Source organism: Mustelus asterias, chromosome 15 (assembly GCF_964213995.1).
Source record: "Mustelus asterias chromosome 15, sMusAst1.hap1.1, whole genome shotgun sequence".
Lineage (NCBI taxonomy): Eukaryota > Metazoa > Chordata > Chondrichthyes > Carcharhiniformes > Triakidae > Mustelus > Mustelus asterias.
In genome coordinates, this window is record NC_135815.1 from 24,841,985 (window position 1) to 24,864,014 (window position 22,030).

At 44.1% G+C, this 22,030-nt stretch overlaps 1 protein-coding gene across 1 annotated transcript in view; it reads left to right on the top strand.

The window, feature by feature from the left end:
• The window catches only part of stpg4 (sperm-tail PG-rich repeat containing 4), a 72,006-nt gene that overhangs the window by 9,344 nt on the left and 40,632 nt on the right, over positions 1-22,030 (top strand). The window contains exon 4 of the mRNA XM_078229666.1: positions 20,768-20,829. Coding sequence (XP_078085792.1) covers positions 20,768-20,829 — 62 coding nt within the window. The remainder of the gene's footprint in view (positions 1-20,767; positions 20,830-22,030) is intronic.

A 22,030-nucleotide genomic window follows, 5' to 3' on the forward strand; every position in this document is an offset into this window, starting at 1 on the left:
TAACCTTTCAGGTTGTGTTCTAATGATAGATCACGTCTTGAAATGTTAACCCTGTTAACAGATGTGACCCCACAGATGTGACCATCTTCTGTTTTCATTTACGTTAAAAATTATGTTTTTTTGCATGCTATATTTTGCTTACATCAAAGGTACATGTCACAGATGTCACCTCATGACATATCTCTTCTCAAATCCTTTCAAAAACAATCCATTCATGTCAACAAATGTAGGTGTTTAGTCCAAAATTACTTCCTTCAATTAAGACTTCCTGACCTAACTGTTTTTAATCTCTTTGAAGGACAAGCTTTATCAACTGGTATCTTTCTACGCAGAAGTTAATGGATCCCTGAACCTATGTATGTTGCCCTCAGCACTGAAGTTATACATTAATATCACCCTTGGCCATGTATTTTACTGCATAATCATTTTTTATCTATAGGTCTAGAAATTTGTCTCGATAGCACCCCATTATACAGTATTATGAGTGCCATTTTTTCTCCAAAATGCCATCTACACTACATGCACATACTCTGGTGCAAGCCACATTCTGCTAATAGAAACCCCCTTATTTTGGTGACGGCCTTAGTCTGGATGTAGTGAGCATCCGTCAGAAGTATCTAGAGTCTGCAGATTAGGGCCAATGTTCAGCCCATGTTGCCTTCAGAGACAATGGCACCGCAAACAGAACATTCGGTGAGCATCAGGATACATGATTCTCACTGGCGAGATTTTGCTTGCGTTCTCACTGGCGAGATTATGTTTCTCGATTTTCCACGTTCTTCACCAGTGATGTCACGAGCTTCATGTTCACAAGGCAAGAACTTCATTTAAATAGATTTGCATACATTTTAATATACTTACCAAGGGCTCCCTCTCATCAAAATATTCATACCTCGCTAATGTAACGTTATGTGATTCAGATCCCTCTATGGGTCACAAAGGTAAGTATAGCCCCCCCCCCCCCCCCCCCCCCTCCACCCCAGAGAGAGAGGGACATGTCTGGGTACTGCCAACCCGGCAGTGCCAACCCGGCAGTGCCAACCCGGCAGTGCCAACCGGGCAGTGCCAACCAGGCACTGCCAACCCGGCAGTGACAACTGGGCAGTGCCAACCTGTACCAAGAGCAGGCCAAGGTCAGTCCCAAGGAGCAATTTTGGGGGTGTTCCTGTTATGTTTGGTTGGTGGGAGAGCACCACGGCCTTTTAGGGGGAATCTTGCAGGCATGGGGTGGGGGTGGAGGGCGGGAGTTGGGAAGTTGTGGTTGTTGGCATGGGGCTGGTGGGGAGAAAGAGCCCTGATGATTGTGCTGGGTGCAAGGGGAGAATCCCCGATACCTCTGTGGGCATGGGAGGGTGGCAGAATTCCGCTTCAGGGCTGATCAGTGCACCCTTCAAAGATGTTGCTCCAATCTTTTTGTTTTCGTGAATCCCTGAAAATCTCGACTAAAATCTGGCTATGTAGCTGGAGGGTGACATACCGGCTTTCAGTCAGGGCCTGACATTCTGAAAAGCTATGGGGAAATTCTGCCCATTCTGACCTTGCAGACTGACTTAACACCAAATGTACGACTTTGGAGTTCAATGTTGCAGCCCCTTAAATGAACATGTATTCCGCCACAGGAAGGAACTCTCACCAGTGCTATTTAAAGGGATCATAAAGTACTTTTAGGTTAGTTGCTGATTGATTTCAAGTGACTCTTGCTGCAATTCAAGAAATGTTTGGTGGTTTCCAACATTATTTAAAGCTGCTGAGGTCTACAGAGAGAGGTGTGGAATATCCTGTAAGGCTTTGTCATGGGACCACTCTCAGATATAACAGCATGGCAAACATCCACCTCTCCTCTAGCCCGGCAGAGAGAATGAGCAGAGGTGACACAGACTAGGAAAGGCTGTTGGAAGAAGGTGGAGGAGGGATAGAAAGGCCTTCATTCAGCAGGAGGTTATATTCAGTTGGGCTATTCAGGGAACCATTCTCCCACCTGAACCTCAGCGACTGAGGAACAGTGTGTCAAATGTTCCCATATTAGTGACATCCTCACTGAAATCTGCCAACTGCTGCAGCCACAGCTACAGCCTCTGAATGGGGTAAGGATGGCACTACTCGTGGCTGTTGTCCTAGGCTGGAGCTAGTGATTTTTACAACATTTTCCAGTTTGCATCCCACTCTCGTACCATTGAAGGGTTTGGAAGGTGCTGTCAAACGAGCCTTGAGGAGTTGCTACAGTGCAAGTTGTGGATGGTATACACTGCTGCCCTGCTGTCGTTGTGCATCGATGGAGAGAACAAAGGTGGTGGGTGCAGTCTCAATCAAACTGACTGTTTCATCCTGGAAGACGTTGACCTTCTTGAGTGTTGTTGGAACTGCACTCATCCAGAAAAAGGGAGAGTGTCCCATCACACTCCTGACTTGTGTCTTGAAGATAGTGGCCAGGCTTTGGGGAATCAGGAAGTGAGCTACTTGGCTCAGCTTTTGACCTGGTCTTAAAGTCATAATTTTTTTAATTTATTTTTATTTTATTTATTAGTCACAAGTAGGCCTACATTAACACTGCAATGAAGTTACTGTGAAAATCCCCTAGTTGCCACACTCTGGTGCCTATTTGGGTACACTGCGGCAGAATTTAGCATGGCCAATGCGCCTAACCAGCACATCTTTTGGACTGTGGGAGGAAACTGGAGCACACGGAGGAAACCCATGCAGACACGGGGAGAACGTGCAGACTGCGCACAGACAGTGACCCGAGCCGGGAATCAAACCTGGGTCCCTGGCGCTGTGAGGCAGCAGTGCTAGCCACTGTGCCACCGTGCCGCCCCATAATATTTATGTGGCTGTTCCAGTAAAGCTTCTGATCAATGGTAACCCCCAGGATTTGATTTGATTTATTATTGTCACATGTATTAACATAGTGAAAAGTATTGTTTCTTGCGCGCTATGCAAACAAAACATACTGTTCATAGAGAAGGAAATGAGAGAGTGCAGAATGTAGTGTTACAGTCATAGCTAGGATGTAGAGAAAGATCAACTTAATGCAAGGTAAGTCTATTCAAAAGTCTGACAGCAGCAGGGAAGAAGCTGTTCTTGAGTCGGTTGGTACGTGACCTCAGACTTTTGTATCTTTTTCCCGAAGGAAGAAGGCGGAAGAGAGAATGTCCGGGGTGCGTGGAGTCCTTAATTATGCTGGCTGCTTTGCCGAGGCAGCGGGAAGTAGAGACAGAGTCAATGGATGGGAGGCTGGTTTGTGTGATGGATTGGGCTACATTCACGACCTTTTGTAGTTCCTTGCGGTCTTGGGCAGAGCAGGACCCATACCAAGCTGTGATACAACCAGAAAGAATGCTTTCTATGGTGCATCTGTAAAAGTTGGTGAGAGTCGTAGCTGACATGCCAAATTTCCTTAGTCTTCTGTGAAAGTTGGTGAGCTTTCTTAACTATAGTGTCGGCATGGAGGAACCAGGACAGGTTGTTGATGATCTGGACACCTAAAAACTTGAAGCTCTCGACCCTTTCTACTTCATCCCCGTTGATGTAGACAGAGGCATGTTCTCCTTTACGCTTCCTGAAGTCGATGACAATCTCCTTAGTTTTGTTGACATTGAGGGAGAGATTATTGTTGCTGCACCAGTTCACCTGATTCTCTATCTCATTCCTGTACTCTGTCTCATCATTGTTTGAGATCCGACCCACTCAGCAAACTTGAAAATCAAGTTGGGGGGGAATTTGGCTGCACAGTCATAGGTGTATAAGGAGTATAGCAGGGGGCTGAGAACACAGCCTTGTGAGGCACCAGTGTTGAGGATGATCGTGGAGGAGGTGTTGTTGCCTATCCTTACTGATTATGGTCTTTGAGTTAGGAAGTTCAGGATCCAGTCGCAGAGGGAGGTGCCGAGACCCAGGCCACAGAGTTTGGAGATGAGTTTAGTCAATAGATGAGCTGTAGTTAATAAATAGGAGTCTGACATAGGATGTTGACAGTGGGGGATTCAATGATGGTAATGCCATAGAATGTCAAGGGTAGATGGTTAGATTGTTTCATGTCATTGCCTGGCACTTGTGCACTGTACACGTTACTTGTGACTCTCCAGCACAAGCCTGGATATTGTCCAAGTCTTACTCCATATGGAGACGGACTCTTCTGTATCTGAGACGTCACAAATGGAGGTGAACATTGTGCAGTCATCAACGAATAGGGAAGATCATTGATGAAGCAGCTGCAGATAATTGGGCCTAGGACACTACCCTGAGGAATTCAGTGATGTGCCGGGACTGAGATGCTGGACATCCAACAACTATAATTATCTTCCTTTGAGCTAGGTATGACTCTAACCACCCTGATTCCCATTGCCTTCCGTTTTGCTGGGGTTTCTTGATACCACAATCGTTCAAATGCTGCTTTGATATCAAGGACAGTCACCTTTTGAATTCAGCTCATTTCCATCTAGAAGGACAAGGGCAGCAGATACATGGGAACACCATCACCTGCAAGTTCCCCTCCAAGCCACTCACCATCCTGCAAGTTCCCCTCCAAGCCACTCACCATCCTGACTCGGAAATATATCGCCGTTCCTTCACAGTCGCTGAGTCAAAATCCTGGAATTCCCTCCCTAACGGCATTGTGGGTCAACCTACAGCACGTGGATTGCAACGATTCAAGCAGGCAGCTCAAAGGCAACTAGGGTGGGCAAGCCAGTGACGCCCAGGTCCCACAAATGAATAAAAACTAAATTGTCAATGTTTGCACCAAGGCTGTAATGAGGCTGGGACCTGAATGACCCTGGCAGCACCCAACTAAACGTCAATGAGTAGACAATTGCTGAATAAGTGCCGCTTGATAGCACTGTCGACAATACCATCCATCACTTTGCTGATGGTTGAGGTAGACTGATGAGGTGCTAAATGACTCATTTTGTACTGCTTTTTGTAGACAGGACATACCTGGGCAATTTTCCACATTGTCGGGTAGATGCCAGCATTATAGTTGTACTGGAACAGCTTAGCTAGGGGTTGGCTAGTTCTGGAGCTCAAGATTTCAGTACTATTGCTGGAATGTTGTCAGGGCCCACAGCCTTTGCAGTTTCCACAGCCTTCAGCCGTTTCTTGATATTACGTGGAGTGAACTGAATGGCTGAAGACTGGCATCTGTGATGCTGGGGACCTCTGGAGAAGGCTGAAATGGATCATCCACTTGGAACTTCTGGCTGGAGATTTTGCAAATGCCCCAGCTTTGTCTTTTGCTCTGATGTGCTGGGCTCCCCCATCATTGAGGAAGGGGATATTATTCCTCTGTTTAATTATTCACTGTAAGAAGTTTAACAACACCAGGTTAAAGTCCAACAGGTTTATTTGGTAGCAAAAGCCACACAAGCTTTCGAGGCTCTGAGCCCCTTCTTCAGGTGAGTGGGAATTCTGTTCACAAACAGAACTTATAAGACACAGACTCAATTTACATGAATAATGGTTGGAATGCGAATACTTACAACTAATCCAGTCTTTAAGAAACAAAACAATGGGAGTGGAGAGAGCATCAAGACAGGCTAAAAAGATGTGTATTGTCTCCAGACAAGACAGCCAGTGAAACTCTGCAGGTCCACGCAACTGTGGGAGTTACAAATAGTGTGACATAAATTCTGATTCTAGGATCGCATGATAAAGACTCAGGAGGAAAAAAGCAGAAATATTTATGTGAAATAGTGTGACATAAACCCAATATCCCGGTTGAGGCCGTCCTTGTGTGTGCGGAACCTGGCTATCAGTTTCTGCTCCGCGACTCTGCGCTGTCGTGTGTCGCGAAGGCCGCCTTGGAGAACGCTTACCCGAATATCAGAGGCCGAATGCCCGTGACCTCTGATATTCGGGTAAGCGTTCTCCAAGGCGGCCTTCGCGACACACGACAGCGCAGAGTCGCGGAGCAGAAACTGATAGCCAGGTTCCGCACACACAAGGACGGCCTCAACCGGGATATTGGGTTTATGTCACACTATTTCACATAAATATTTCTGCTTTTTTCCTCCTGAGTCTTTATCATGCGATCCTAGAATCAGAATTTATGTCACACTATTTGTAACTCCCACAGTTGCGTGGACCTGCAGAGTTTCACTGGCTGTCTTGTCTGGAGACAATACACATCTTTTTAGCCTGTCTTGATGCTCTCTCCACTCCCATTGTTTTGTTTCTTAAAGACTGGATTAGTTGTAAGTATTCGCATTCCAACCATTATTCATGTAAATTGAGTCTGTGTCTTATAAGTTCTGTTTGTGAACAGAATTCCCACTCACCTGAAGAAGGGGCTCAGAGCCTCGAAAGCTTGTGTGGCTTTTGCTACCAAATAAACCTGTTGGACTTTAACCTGGTGTTGTTAAACTTCTTACTGTGTTTACCCCAGTCCAACGCCGGCATCTCCACATCATAATTATTCACTACCATTCACAACAGGATGTGATAGGAATGCAGAGCTTAGATCAGATATGTTGGCCGTGGAATTGCATAGCTTTGTCTGTGGCATGCTGCTTTTGCTGTTTGGCATGCAGGCAGTCCTGTGTATTGGCTTCACCAGGTTGACACCTCACGTTTAGGTATGTCTGGTGTTTACTCCTGGCAATGCTTCCTGCACTCGTCATTGAACCAGGGTTGACCACCCGGCTTGATGTGCTTTCATTGTAATCCTGTGCAGTTCTACTCCAGTGACTGCATCATGAGTGATGGAAGGCTGCTGACTTTCATTGAGTGGGGGATTCTAAGCTGACTTTGTAAGATAGGCTACAATAGTGTACTTGCCCTAGAAAGCCCATCTTTGGACTGCACCATCTTGGAAGGGTGGCAGTGCAACAGCAAGGTCACCGGAGGAGTGGTAGGGTTCAGAGGAAGAATGCTGCTATCCTGGGAGAGGGCAGCAATTTCCAAATCCAGAGAGCCACTGCCACTCCCCAGGGCAGTGCATCTGCATTCCCAGTAATATGTTGGAGGATAGATTGCTGCACCTGCTGTGCCATCCTGCAAGCTCCTTTGAGAACTGCTGGCATTCGCAGCTATGATGGAACTTGCATGGCCACAAGTTGTTCTTGATGTGGTGTACATGATTTTCAGAAGGTATTGATAAAGTGGCACACAATAGACTTGTGAGATAAGTTATATCACATTGAATAAAAGGGACAGTAGCAATGGGGATACAAAATTGGCTGAATAATAGGCAGCAGAGAGTAATGTTCAATGGATATTTTTTTGGGCTGGAGGAAAGTTCCCCAGGGGTTGGTATTGGGATCCTTGCTTTTCCAGAGATATATTAATGATTTAAATCTTGGTGTGCAGAGGACAATTTCAAAGTTTGCGGATAACACAAAATTTGGAAACATTGTAAATTATGAAGAGGACAGTGTAGAACATCAAATCGGCATCGACACGTTGATGGAATGGGCAGATAGGTGGCAGATGAAGTTCAATATGGAGAGGTGGGAGGTGATGCATTTTGTAGGAAGAACACAGAAAGACAATATAAAATAAGGGGTAAAATTCTTAAGTGAGTGCAGAGGGATCGGGGTGTATATGTGCACAGATCATTGAAGGTAGCAGGAGAAGTGGAGAGAGCAGTTAGGAAAATGTACTGTACCCTGGGCTTTATTAATAGTGGCATAAAGAACAGAGCAAGGAGGTTATGCTGAACTTATACAAGACACTAATTAAACTTCAGCTGGAGTACTGCATACAGTTCTGGGCATCACACTATAGGAAGGATGTGAACTCGTTGGAGTTCTGAATCCTTCAAAGGTTTCTCCAATAGTTTCCCTACCACTGACATGAGCTCATTGGTCTGTAGTTCCTTGGTTTACCTCTACAACCCTTCTTTAATAGCAGAACCACATTAGCTGTTCTCCAGTATTCTGGCACCTCTGCTGAGGAATTAAAAATTTGGGTATAGCCTTTGCAATCTCCTCCCATACTCCTCCCATACCTCCCAGCAGCCTGGGATGCAATTCATCTGGACCACGAGATATGTCCACTTTTAAGCCTGCCAACACCTCTACTACCTTGTACTTCCCTATGTCAATTTGCTCAAGAATTTCACATTCTTTCACCCTGATTTCCATACCTTCTTCCTCATTCTCTTGGGTGAAGACGGATGTGAAATATTAATTCAACATTCCCTAATGGGCCCTACTCTTTCCCTGTTTATCCTTTTCCCATTGACATACTTAAAGAATATCTTGCGATTTTTCCTACTTTTACCAGCCAGAGCTTTCTCATATCCGCTCTTTGCTTTCCTAATTGCTTTCTGAAGCTCCACCCTGCACTTTCCGTACTTCACTAATGCCTCTGCTGATTTGCTCCTGTTGTACCTATTAAAAGCCTTTCTTCTCCTTCTCATCGTATCCTGACTATCTCTGATTATCCTTGGTTCTCTGGGCTTGTTGCTCCTTCCTATCACCCTAGAGGGAACATGCTGGACTTGTCCTTTCACCATTTTCTTTTTGAACGCCCCCTTTGCTCTTCTGTAGATTTCCCCGCTAGTAGTTGTTCCCAACCTACCTTGGCCAGATCCTGCCTTATTTCACCAAAATCTGCTCTCCCCCAATCTAAAGCTTTTTTTTGCAACTTGCCTATTTCTTTGTCCATGTTGGATACTGAAGACAGTAGCTTTGACCTTCTCTCAACACCAGGTTAAAGTCCAACAGGTTTATTTGGAACCATGAGACTAATTCCTAATAATGCTATCCTTTGAAGAAATTATGCTTAGCATATTGCTTTGAGAGATCCTGAGACTCGCATTCCAATCATTGTCTTGCAATGTGTCTTTGTCGAGATATGCCGTGTTTGTGAAACCTACCTCTCCATTCACCTGATGAAGGAGCAGCGTTCCAAAAGGTCGTGATTCCAAATAAACCTGTTGGACTTTAACCTGGTGTTGTGAGACATCTTACTGTGCCCACCCCAGTCCAACGCCAGCATCTCCACATCTTTGATCTTCTTGATATTAATTTTGAGGAAATTTCTGCTCATCCTGAACTCTTGCCTAAGTCACCAGTGCAAGATCTTTCCAGAAAGTGGATGTTAGGCCTCGGGCCCTGTGAACTGTTTAGATTAATTGCAGCTCAACTGCCCTCATTGGGAGCACAGTATCTGTCCAATACTAGGGCCGGGAATTCAGCCCTTCTTATTCAGTTGATCTAATTGTATCGCCAACTGAAAAAATACAGTTCCAGATATTATTCACAAACATGAGTCAACTACATTTTGTCCATAAATGTTTGCAACACATATGCATTGCAGGAAAGTGGATGGCTTGGTTAGGTTAATTCCTAATAATACTATCATTTGAACAAATTATGCTTAGCACATTGCTTAGGGAGATGCAGAGCCTCAATTGCTCAGTAAATTCCGGAAACGTTGCCAGATGTTCTACAGTGGACCTGTCTGCTCTGTGTTAAATTGCAGTAGCCATCTGTCAAACTTAGTCATCTGTAGGGTAGGGAAACCTTTCACTGGCATCTTGACCGAGACAAAATGCCAAGTTGGTTTTGGTTGATATCTTTGAAAACCTTAAACGTTTGTGGTCTGAACTGAACCGAGTTCAGTTCCATAGAACATAGAACATTACAGCGCAGTACAGGCCCTTCGGCCCTCGATGTTGTGCCGACCAGTGGAACCAATCTAAAGCCCCTCTAATCTACACTATTCCAATATCATCCATATGTTTATCCAATAACCATTTGAATGCTCTTAATGTTGACGAGTCCACTACTGCTGCAGGCAGGGCATTCCACGCCCTTACTACTCTCTGAGTAAAGAACCCACCTCTAACATCTGTCCTATATCTCTCACCCCTCAATTTAAAGCTATGTCCCCTCGTGCTAGCCATCACCATCCGAGGAAAAAGGCTCTCACTATCCACCCTATCTAATCCTCTGATCATCTTGTATGCCTCTATTAAGTCACCTCTTAACCTTCTTCTCCCCTCAGCCTTTCCTCATACGATTTTCCCACCATACCAGGCAACATCCTGGTAAATCTCCTCTGCACTCTTTCCAACACTTCCACATCTTTCCTACAATACGGCGACCAGAACTGTACGCAATACTCCAAATGCGGCCGCACCAGAGTTTTGTACAGTTGCAGCATGACCTCCTGGCTCCAAAACTCAATCCCTCTACCAATAAAAGCTAACACACCGTACGCCTTCTTAACAACCCTATCAACCTGGGTGCCAACTTTCAGGGATCTATGCACATGGATACCCAGATCCCTCTGTTCATCCACACTACTTCCAGCTTCTCCTTGCTGACCTCAAGTTGAACTGGTTCACATTTTTAATTAAAACAACTATTTTGTTCAGCTTATTAAAATGAAAAACCTTTGGTATTATAAATGTGTTCTGTTTAATATTCAGAAACTAGAAATCTGATGAATCTCCTGCAGATGTTTTGAACCAGATTTTGACACTATTCCAACCATACTCTTTCTGCAACTCAAATCAAATTTGTGGAACGATGTTGAAGAGAAACATAAAATGTTAGAGAAAGGATCGAACTCTAGTGTCATAACTCAAGCTGGCAAATTGGGCATGGAAGGATTAATCACAAACAAACACATTCAGGATGCTAAAGATTGGAGACAATTTATTCTTTCAGGCTAAGTAGGAAAAGATATAGATGTGTGCTTCCATGTTTAATTTGGATCAGTTGTGTTTTAAAAAGGCATCAAGAGGGTTATATCATGACTTAGAAATCATTTGATCTCCCCCAATTACCAGTGGCATTGGAAGCTTGACCAAGTGTTTGAGTAGACAAGCAGGGATAATGTCCTATATGTCAGGCAATAGCTGAATCAACTCAACAACATCGTAGATAATTTATTATCAATTTAGTTCTCAAACTATTAACTCTCTGGCCCTCATTAATAGAAGTTTGGCATTATTTGTCTGTCTGTTAGATTATGTCATTGGATAGCTTAAGTTAGATAGCAAAAGAGATCAGACATTTAGCCTACATTCTTTAATAATAGTCATGGTAAGAAGTCCCACAACACCAGATTAAGGTCCAACAGGTTTATTTGGAATCACGAACTTTCGGAGCGCTGCTCCTTCATCAGGTGAGTCAGTCCAACCCCAATCCAACATCGGCATCTCCACATCACCATAATAATCAAATCAAGCAACAAAGTTCTGGCTTTCTATTGGCTGGAAGAAAAAAACTAATACGTTTTCTCTGTTGATACTAATTTTCCTAATTTCCTCACTTTTTTTAGTCCCTTGTTTACCATCTATTTCTGGAATGAAACTTGTGTTTTCTACTATGCCAACAGAAATAAAAGAATCATTCAATATCTCTGCCATTTCCTCATTCCCCAAGATAATTGCTCCGGTCTTTCCTTCGAACAGACCAACATTAACTTGAGCAACCCTCTTTGTTCTTATATCTGACATGTGTTATTAATAAAGTTAGAATAAGACTAGTCGCTAGGGGTTTTGAAAAGTGACTTGTTTTATATGAATATTAGAGTGGATTTTCCCACAGATGGAAATGTAATCCTCAAAATCCTTTTAGCTCTTTTGGCCACATATTAATGGGAGCTAAGGTCAATCGACATAAAAGCCACATTTCCACAGAGTGGTACTTTTCAGTGAGAAATGTTTCCGAAACCACCCAAAGAGGTAGCAGGTGCAAATGGAAAGCTATGGAAATTAAACAAATGTATCTAAGGCTGGACTGATGCCTCCAGTTTCTGGAATTTACCAGTGAGATCTGTGTTGTATTCAACTAAAAGACAATCCTGCAATGTTTCACTTGGATAATAAAGGAAAACTTTAATGCAGCTTAATGATGCATGTTGATGATCTCTAACTATGGTTTTTTTTTAGAGTTTTTATTTATTAGTTACAAGTAGGCTAACATTAACACTGCAATGAAGTTACTGTGAAAATCCGTTACTGTGGAAGTCGTCACACTCCAGCACCTATTCGGGTACACTGAGGGAGAATTTAGCATGGCCAATGCACCTAACCAGCACATCTTTCAAACTGTGGGAGGAAACCGGAGCACCTGAAGGAAAGCCATGCAGACACGGGGAGAACGTGCAAACTCCACACAGACAGTGATTCAAGACGGTAATTGAACCTAGGTCCCTGGCACTGTGAGGCAGCAGTGCTAACCACTGTGACATTATGTCACTCTATAGCACTGTGCCACTGTGCCACTCTATGATCAAACACTCTAAATTAGAGAATGTTTTAAGGGCATATTAAACATTAAGAAAGTTAAACTTGGATAAATGCGTGAGGTAATGCATTTTGGAAGGTCTAATACAGATAGGAAATATACAGTAAATGACAGAACGCTTGAGAGTATTGATAGGCAAAGGGACCTGGGTGTACAGGTACACAGGTCACTGAAAGTAGCAATGCAGGTGGAGAAGGTCATCAAGAAGGCATACGGCATGCTTGTCTTCATCGGCCGGGGCATTGAATTTAAAAATTGGCAAGTCATGCTGCAGCTTTATAGAACGTTTGTTAGGCCGCACTTCGAATATAGTGTTTAATTCCGGTCGCCACACTACCAGAAGGATGTGGAGGCTTTGGAGAGGGTACAGAAAAGATTTACCAGGATGTTGCCAGGTATGGAGGGCATTAGCTATGAGGCGAGGTTGGAGAAACTTGGTTTGTTCTTACTGGAGCGATGGAGGTTGAGGGGCGATTTGATAGAAGTCTACATGAATGTCGTCTATATGGATTTCAGTAAGGCATTTGACAAAGTCCCACATGGCAGGTTGGTTAAGAAGGTTAAGGCTCATGGGATACAAGGAGAAGTGGCTAGATGGGTGGAGAACTGGCTTGGCCATAGGAGACAGAGGGTAGTGGTCGAAGGGTCTTTTTCCGGCTGGAGGTCTGTGACCAGTGGTGTTCCGCAGGGCTCTGTACTGGGACCTCTGCTATTTGTGATATATATAAATGATTTGGAAGAAGGTGTAACTGGTGTAATCAGCAAGTTTGCGGATGACACGAAGATGGCTGGAATTGCGGATAGCGAAGAGCATTGTCGGGCAATACAGCAGGATATAGATAGGCTGGAAAATTGGGCGGAGAGGTGGCAGATGGAGTTTAATCCGGATAAATGCGAAGTGAAAGACTGGGCCTTGTGATTGGGGACTCCACAATTAAGGGGACAGATAGGAGGGTCGGAACTAAAGGTAGGGACTCAGGGTTGGTGTGTTGCCTACCAGGGGCTGGGGTCCGGGATGTGTCTGACAGGGTATTCAGGACTCTTAGGGGGGAGGGAGATAAACCACAAGTTATTGTACATGTGGGGACACACGACATAGGGAGGATAGGGGAAGGGGATATTAGGCAGGGATTTATGGAGTTGGGGTGGAAACTAAAGGCCAAGACTGACAGAGTGGTTATCTCTGGACTCTTGCCTGTACCACGGGATAGTTTAGAGAGGAATAGGGAGAGGGAAGGTTTGAATTCATGGCTGAGGGGATGGTGCAGGAGGGAGGGGTTCAGGTACTTAAGCAATTGGGGCTCGTACTGGGGAAGGTGTGACCTCTATGAGAAGGATGGTCTACACCTTAATCAGAAGGGGACCAATATCCTGGGGGGTAAATTTGCTAAGGCCATGCAGGGAGGTTTAAACTGATTCGGGGGGGGGGAGGGATCCTGAGTAGTGGGGCTGAAAGTGAGGGATGCATGGATGGGGACTGCAATGCACGGCATTGCAGAGGTGGGGTGGAGCAGGGTTTGAAATGTGTATACTTCAATGCCAGGAGTATTCGCAATAAAGTGGGTGAACTTGCAGCGTGGATCAGTACCTGGGACTTCGATGTTGTGGCTATTTCAGAGACATGGATAGAGCAGGGGCAGGAATGGATGCTGCAGGTCCCGGGGTTCAAATGTTTTAGTCGAAGTAGGGAAGGAGGTAGAAGAGGGGGAGGGGTAGCATTATTGGTCAGAGATTGTATCACAGTGTCAGAGAGGAGGTTTGATGAGGACTTATCTGTTGAGGTAGTATGGGCGGAGATTAGAAATAGGAGAGGAGAGGTCACCCTGTTGGGAGTCTTTTATAGACCTCCTAAAAGTTCTAGAGAGGTTGAGGAAAGGATTGCGGAGTCAATCCTGCTTAGGAGTGAAAGTAATAGGGCAATTGTTATGGGGGATTTTAACTTGACTAATATTGACTGGAATTGTTATAGCTCTAGCTCGTTAGAGGGGTCAGTTTTTGTTCAAAGCGTGCAGGAAGGTTTTTTGACTCAGTATGTAGACAGGCCAACTAGAGGTGAGGCTATATTGGATCTGGTGCTGGGAAATGAGCCAGACCAGGTGCTAGACTTGGAAGTTGGTGTGCATTTTGGTGATAGTGACCACAATTCGGTTACGTTCACCTTAGTGATGGAAAGGGATAGGCATGAACCTCGGGCCAGTGGTTTTAGCTGGGGGAAGGGTAATTATGAGGCTATTAGGAGAGAATTAGGAAACATAGGTTGGACTAGGAGATTACAGGGACTGGGAACGTCCGACATGTGGAGTTTTTTCAAGGAGCAGCTACTGCGAGTCTGTGATAGGTATGTCCCTGTCAGGCAAGGAGGAATTGGTAGGGCTAGGGAACCGTGGTGCACCAAAAAAGTTTCTTTGTTGGTTAAAAAGAAAAAGGAGGCTTATGTTCGGATGAGACGTGAGCACTCGGGTAGTGCACTAGAAAGCTTTAGATTGGCTAAGAGGGAGTTGAAGAGCGAGCTTAGAAGGGCTAAAAGGGGACATGAGAAGACTTTGGCGGATAGGGTTAAAGAGAATCCTAAGGCGTTCTATAGGTATGTCAAGAACAGAAGGTTGGTTAGGGCAAGTTTAGGGCCAGTTATAGATGGCAGAGGGAAGTTATGTGTGGAACCGGAGGAGATTGGTGAAGCATTGAACCAATATTTCTCTTCGGTGTTCACGCAAGGGGACATGAATATAGCTGAGGAGGACACTGGGTTGCAAGGGAGTAGAATAGACAGTATTACAGTTGATAAGGAGGATGTGCAGGATATTCTGGAGGGTCTGAAAATAGATAAATCCCCTGGTCCGGATGGGATTTATCCAAGGATTCTCTGGGAGGCAAGAGAAGTGATTGCAGCGCCTCTGGCTCTGATCTTCAGGTCGTCGTTAGCCTCTGGTATAGTACCAGAAGATTGGAGGTTAGCGAATGTTGTCCCATTGTTTAAGAAGGGGAACAGAGACTTCCCCGGGAATTATAGACCGGTGAGTCTCACTTCTGTTGTCGGCAAGATGTTGGAAAAAATTATAAGGGATAGGATTTATAGTTATTTGGAGAGTAATGAATTGATAGGTGATAGTCAGCATGGTTTTGTGGCAGGTAGGTCGTGCCTTACTAACCTTATTGAGTTTTTTGAGAAAGTGACCAAGGAGGTGGATGGGGGCAAGGCAGTGGACGTGGTATATATGGATTTTAGTAAGGCGTTTGATAAGGTTCACCATGGTAGGCTTCTGCAGAAAATGCAGATGTATGGGATTGGGGGTGATCTAGGAAATTGGATCAGGAATTGGCTAGCGGATAGGAAACAGAGGGTGGTGGTTGATAGTAAATATTCATCATGGAGTGCGGTTACAAGTGGTGTACCTCAGGGATCTGTTTTGGGGCCACTGCTGTTTGTAATATTTATTAATGATCTGGATGAGGGTATAGTTGGGTGGATTAGCAAATTTGCTGATGACACCAAAGTCGGTGGTGTGGTAGACAGTGAGGAAGGGTGTCGTAGTCTGCAGGAAGACTTAGACAGGTTGCAAAGTTGGGCCGAGAGGTGGCGGATGGAGTTTAATGCGGAGAAGTGTGAGGTAATTCACTTTGGTAGGAATAACAGTTGTGTTGAGTATAGGGCTAACGGGAGGACTTTGAATAGTGTGGAGGAGCAGAGGGATCTAGGTGTATGTGTGCATAGATCCCTGAAAGTTGGGAATCAAGTAGATAAGGTTGTTAAGAAGGCATATGGTGTCTTGGCGTTTATTGGTAGGGGGATTGAATTTAGGAGTCGTAGCGTTATGTTGCAACTGTACACAACTCTGGTGCGGCCGCACTTGGAGTACTGTGTGCAGTTCTGGTCCCCACATTACAGGAAGGATGTGGAGGCTTTGGAGAGGGTGCAGAGGAGGTTTACCAGGATGTTGCCTGGTATGGAGGGGAGATCCTATGAGGAGAGGCTGAGGGATTTGGGATTGTTTTCGCTGGAAAGGCGGCGGCTAAGAGGGGATCTTATTGAAACATATAAGATGATTAGAGGTTTAGATAGGGTGGATAGTGATAGCCTTTTTCCTCTGATGGAGAAATCCAGCACGAGGGGGCATGGCTTTAAATTGAGGGGGGGTAGTTATAGAACCGATGTCAGGGGTAGGTTCTTTACCCAGAGGGTGGTGAGGGATTGGAATGCCCTGCCAGCATCAGTAGTAAATGCGCCTAGTTTGGGGGCGTTTAAGAGATCCGTAGATAGGTTCATGGACGAAAAGAAATTGGTTTAGGTTGGAGGGTCACAGTTTTTTTTTTTAACTGGTCGGTGCAACATCGTGGGCCGAAGGGCCTGTTCTGCGCTGTAATGTTCTATGTTCTATGTTCTATATGATGCATTTTGGAAGAAATAATGTAGGGAGGAGTTATACAATAAATGGCAGAGTCATCAGGAGTATAGAAACACAGAGGGACCTAGGGTGCAAGTCCACAAATCCTTGAAGGTGGCAACACAGGTGGAGAAGGTGGTGAAGAAGGCATATGGTATGCTTGCCTTTATAGGACGGGGTATAGAGTATAAAAGCTGGAGTCTGATGATGCAGCTGTATAGAACTCTGGTTAGGCCACATTTGGAGTACTGCGTCCAGTTCTGGTCGTCGCACTACCAGAAGGACGTGGAGGCATTGGAGAGAGTGCAGAGAAGGTTTACCAGGATGTTGCCTGGTATGGAGGGTCTTAGCTATGAGGAGAGATTGGGTAGACTGGGGTTGTTCTCCTTGGAGAGACGGAGAATGAGGGGAGATCTAATAGAGGTATACAAGATTATGAAGGGTATAGATAGGGTGAACAGTGGGAAGCTTTTTCCCAGGTCGGAGGTGACGATCACGAGGGGTCACGGGCTCAAGCTGAGAGGGGTGAAGTATAACTCAGACATCAGAGGGACGTTTTTTACACAGAGGGTGGTGGGGGCCTGGAATGCGCTGCCAAGTAGGGTGGTGGAGGCAGGCATGCTGACATCGTTTAAGACTTACCTGGATAGTCACATGAGCAGCCTGGGAATGGAGGGATACAAACGATTGGTCTAGTTGGACCAAGGAGCGGCACAGGCTTGGAGGGCCGAAGGGCCTGTTTCCTGTGCTGTACTGTTCTTTGTTCTTTGTTCTTTGTACAAGATTATGAGAGGCATGGACAGAGTGGATAGTCAAAAGCTTTTTTCCAGGGTGGAAGAGTCAATTACTAGGGGGCACAGGTTTAAGGTGCAAGGGGCAAGGTTTAAAGGAGATGTACGAGGCAGATTTTGTGCACAGAGGGTAGTGGGTGCCTGGAACTCTTTGCCGGGGGAGGTAGTGGAAGCAGATACGATAGTGACTTTTAAGGGATTTTTAAATACATGAATAGGATGGGAATAGAGGGATATGATCCCCAAAAGGTAGCGGGTTTTAGTTAAGTCGGGTAGCATGGTTGGTGAAGGCTTGGAGGGCCGAAGGGCCTGTTCCTACACTGTAATTTTCTTTGTTCTTTGTTGTTCTTTGTACTGAAGTTTCCATCCTTAGATGACCCAAAGAACATGAAGTTATTCATTTTAGCAATGCTTCACATGCTTTTTAGCATTTTTAGCATTTAGCATTTTAGCAATGCTTCACAGGTGGTGGTGTAGTGGAGTTGCCACTCAACTAGTAATCCAGAGACCGACTGTACTCCGACCCACTCTGGGGATGGGGGTTCGAATCCCCCTCTGGCAGATAGAGAAATTTGAATTCAATAAAAATCTGGAATTAAAAGTTTAACAATGGCCGCGGAACGATTGTCATAAAAACATACCTTGTTCATTAATTAATGTCCTTTAGTGAAGGAAATCTATCCTTACCTGGTCTGGACTACTTTGACTCCAGATCCACAGCAATGTGGTTGACTCTTAAATGTCCTCTGCAATGGCCTAGTAAGCCACTCAATCCAAGGGCGATTAGGGGATGGGCTATAAATGCTGGCCCAGCCAGCAACACCCATATCCCATGTAAGAGTTTTAAAACATCTTCTTGACAGGTATTTTATTGCAGCGGTTTCATAATATTTCTGAAAGGTGATAATGTTGTCCTTTATATTGGGAAGATGAAGAAAATATAAAGGGCTGTTAAAAGTACTCTGGCTGCTGAAACACCAGCTCTTGTGTAGGCAACTGATGTGGGATTCTATTTATCAAAGATTTTATGTGGGATTCCAATAAGTTGACATGCTAAAGATTGTATACTCATTCAATATTACATAGATATGTGTCCCTTGTGGGACAATGGACACTCTACCAAAGGTGCAAGTGGGAAAAAGTTACATATTGACCTTGTTGGTCGAGCTGCAGCTCTTGAGAAAACAGAAAGCAGGGGCGCGTTGGGAGTCAGTGTGCTGGAGAGAAAGGAAATCTCTAAAATTAAGTGAGCAGATGCAAATCACTAATTGTCAGATTGTTTTACAAAAAGAAATGCATGCACAAAGAAATAGATAGGGGTGCTGGAGGAGGGTAAGGTAATGCGTTATACAGAATATGGAGGTCTTTGACTTAATTTGTTTTAACATTATCGTTGTGCATTTTAACTGTAATTTTTATTTAAAGAGGGAGGAGGGAATCTGGGAATTGTATGTTAATTGTATTTAATTGTTTGCAGACAGTGGGCATTGATTGAGGAAAAATAAGAACAGATTGAAACAGTGGTTGTTTGGGTAGGCTGTGCATGTTTGTTCAGTATATCTCTGTAAATAAATGCTTAGCAAAGATAGTAAAGGCTGTCTCCAGTATTATCATTCACCGCCTTGTTTTCTGAGTATAAAGTGATGGGGGTTGATGGCAGTAGATTAGAGTTCAGATGCTGGGGGATGTGGGGTGAATCAGAGGCCTGGTGGTTGGGATAAAGGAGATTGGAAGCCTTGCGATGGGAATGGAAGCCTTGGGGGAAGGTCAGTAGGGCATGCCTGATCATGGAGGCTTCTTATGTTGGCACTTGGATTGGGAGATAGATGTGAGGGTACTTAACCCGCTGAATCCATCATGTCCTCGACCTGATGAAAATGTCGGGTCCTCTAACAACAGTTAAAGTTGAAAAGCTGAATGACAATAAACTCAAGCCTGAAGGCTTCAGGATCTCTCAAAATCATTGAGGATGGCAGGATAGATTAGGAGAAAGTAAAGCATTCAGCATCCTGGGCTCTATCAAAAGGGGTATAGAGTACAAAAGCAAGGAAGTTATGCAGGTTAGGTGGATTGGCCATGCTAAATTGCCCCTTTGTGTACAAAGTTGTATAGATAAGGTGGATTAGGGGTTACAGGCATTGCGCGGGCAAGGGTGTGTAGGCCTGGTTAAGGCTGAGTCGGTGCAGACCCTATGGGCTGAATGGCCTCCTTCTGCACTGTAGGGATTCTATGATTCTCTATGATTCTAAGTTATGTTAAACACGTGTAGAGCACTGGTTTGAGCTCAACTGATGCATTGATAGAGGCATGAAGAATCATGAGGTGTCTGGACAAGGTAGATAGGGAGAAACTATTCCCATTGGTGGAAGGATTGTGAACCAGAGGGCACAGATTTAAGATAATTGGCAAAAAAAGCAATGATAACATGAGGAAAAACCTTTTCAATGCAGCAGATGACTAGGATTTGCAATGCACAGCCTGAGAGTGTGGAGGGAGGACCAAATAAGGCTTTCAAAAGGGAATCCAATCATTATCTGAAAAGGAAGAATTTGCTGGGCTATGGGGAAAAGGGAGGGGAGTGGCATTAGCAGAATTGCTCCTGCAAAAGGCCAGTGCAGATATGATGGGCCAAATGGTCTCCTGTGTGTAGCCATTGTATGATTTTCTATCATATTAAAAAATGCATGTATGAAAAGTTGCCAGGGTTTGACAGGGGAGAGTAACATAGAAATTATTATGTTTTAATCAACCATATTTAATATATCACTGGTGAATCTTGTGTGGTCCCCTCCATGATCTCAGTGAAAGCACAGTTTCATAAAGACATTGTACCATGTAGAATAGAATTTTTTTCACTTTAAGTGTAATTGCTCTGCATTCTGAATGTTAGGTTCATTTACAAGTCAGGTTGAAGATGAAAACCTTGTGCTTGTTTGATTAACATGTCAATTAACAAGTGGAGACACTGGGCCTTGTATGTCCTTGTTAAGAGGGAGCTGAAAAGCACAGCATGCCAAGATTGCTTTGCATCTGTAAGAGAGTAGGAGGTAAATTATTCCAGCTGTAAGTAGCTCTGTTTAAAAAGTTTAACCTTTCCTACATTAGCAGCTAACTTGAAGCAATGTAATTGTTTTTTTTAGTTTATTTTCTGCTGCAGCTCTTGAGAAAACAGAAAGCAGGGGCGCGTTGGGAGTCAGACACAAGGGAAGAAGAAATGTTAACTAGTAGATTTGCCTACGGTTAAGAATGAAACAGAAACATTACAGGATTTCACAGGAGTGTGTGATAGCAGATGTCATAGATAAAAAAGATAGATAATAGATCATGTATGCACAAAAGAAATCTGTTACATGATTTGGTAAAGATTTATTTTATTGATTACCTTTTCTAGGGCACCTTAACTACACCATCTTACAACTTCAAAGCTCCTGTGTTTGGAAAGTCGACATTCAAGTAAGTGTGAGGGCATTCTTATGATAACACACCTAAATGAGCAAAATACAGCAGCAGCCTGAATTTAGTGGGATTAAACTTTATTTTAATGGAGCACATTCTCAGTTCCGCTGACTGAGGCGGCATGGTGGCACAGTGGTTAGCACTGCTGCCTCACAGGGACCTGGGTTCAATTCCCGATTTGGGTCAATGTCTGTGGGGAGCCTGTTCTCCCCATGTCTGCGTGGGTTTCCTCTGCGTGCTCCAGTTTCCTCCCACAGTCCGTAAGACATGCTGGTTAGGTGCATTGGCCGTGCTAAATTCTCCCTCAGTGTACCCGAACAGGCGCCGGAGTGTGGCGACTAGGGGATTTTCACAGTAACTTCATTGCAATGTTAATGTAAGCCTACTTGTGGCACTAATAAATAAATTAAACTAATGTTGGCAGATCTTTTTCCAAACCCTCTCTGCCAATGCTGTTCTTCTAAAACCAATGCTGCTCTCTTTCAGAATTGGTATCTAAATGAAATTAGTAACAAAAGACCTGGACATAACCACCTATTATATATGTTTATGTTGTGTCCAGGTCATTGTAAATATTTTATGGTGGATCTTTCATGGCATTGCATGCCAGGTATGAGAGGTTGTGTTGTTGCAGGGGTAGGGTGGTGCAGTCTGGAAGTGGAGGGGGATTCACATAGTCACTTAGAGCACTTGCAACAAGATTTGTAAAATATCTTCTAAAGGATAATGAAGTAAATGTTTTCAAATTGTTATTGGAAAAATAAGTAAATAACATGTATTTGCCTTAACCATCACAGATTCATAAATATATTTGATTTCCTTGTTTAATCGAAGTCTGACAAGTAAAAAGTCTAATAATGTAATTACTAGGCTACTATATCGGCAGATATTGTGTTGGACTTCCCTTCATTTCTGTGTCATCATCTTTAGGTTGTATTAGAGTATAATTTACCAGTGTTGCTCGGTCAAAATTTTGCAATATTGCTGCAGTGGAACTTTAGAATGTCGCTGGGACAGCATATCATGTCTGTATTGGAGCAAACTTTCACAGTGCCACAGGGGCAAACTTTTGTAAGTGTCAAACAGAGAGAGTTCAGTATAAAATACTCTGGTGCCAGACTGTCTCCGACCAGCAATTCAGCGCAGTAACAACTGAAAGAAACAAATAGTGTGCAAAATATTTCCCATTTTTCACATT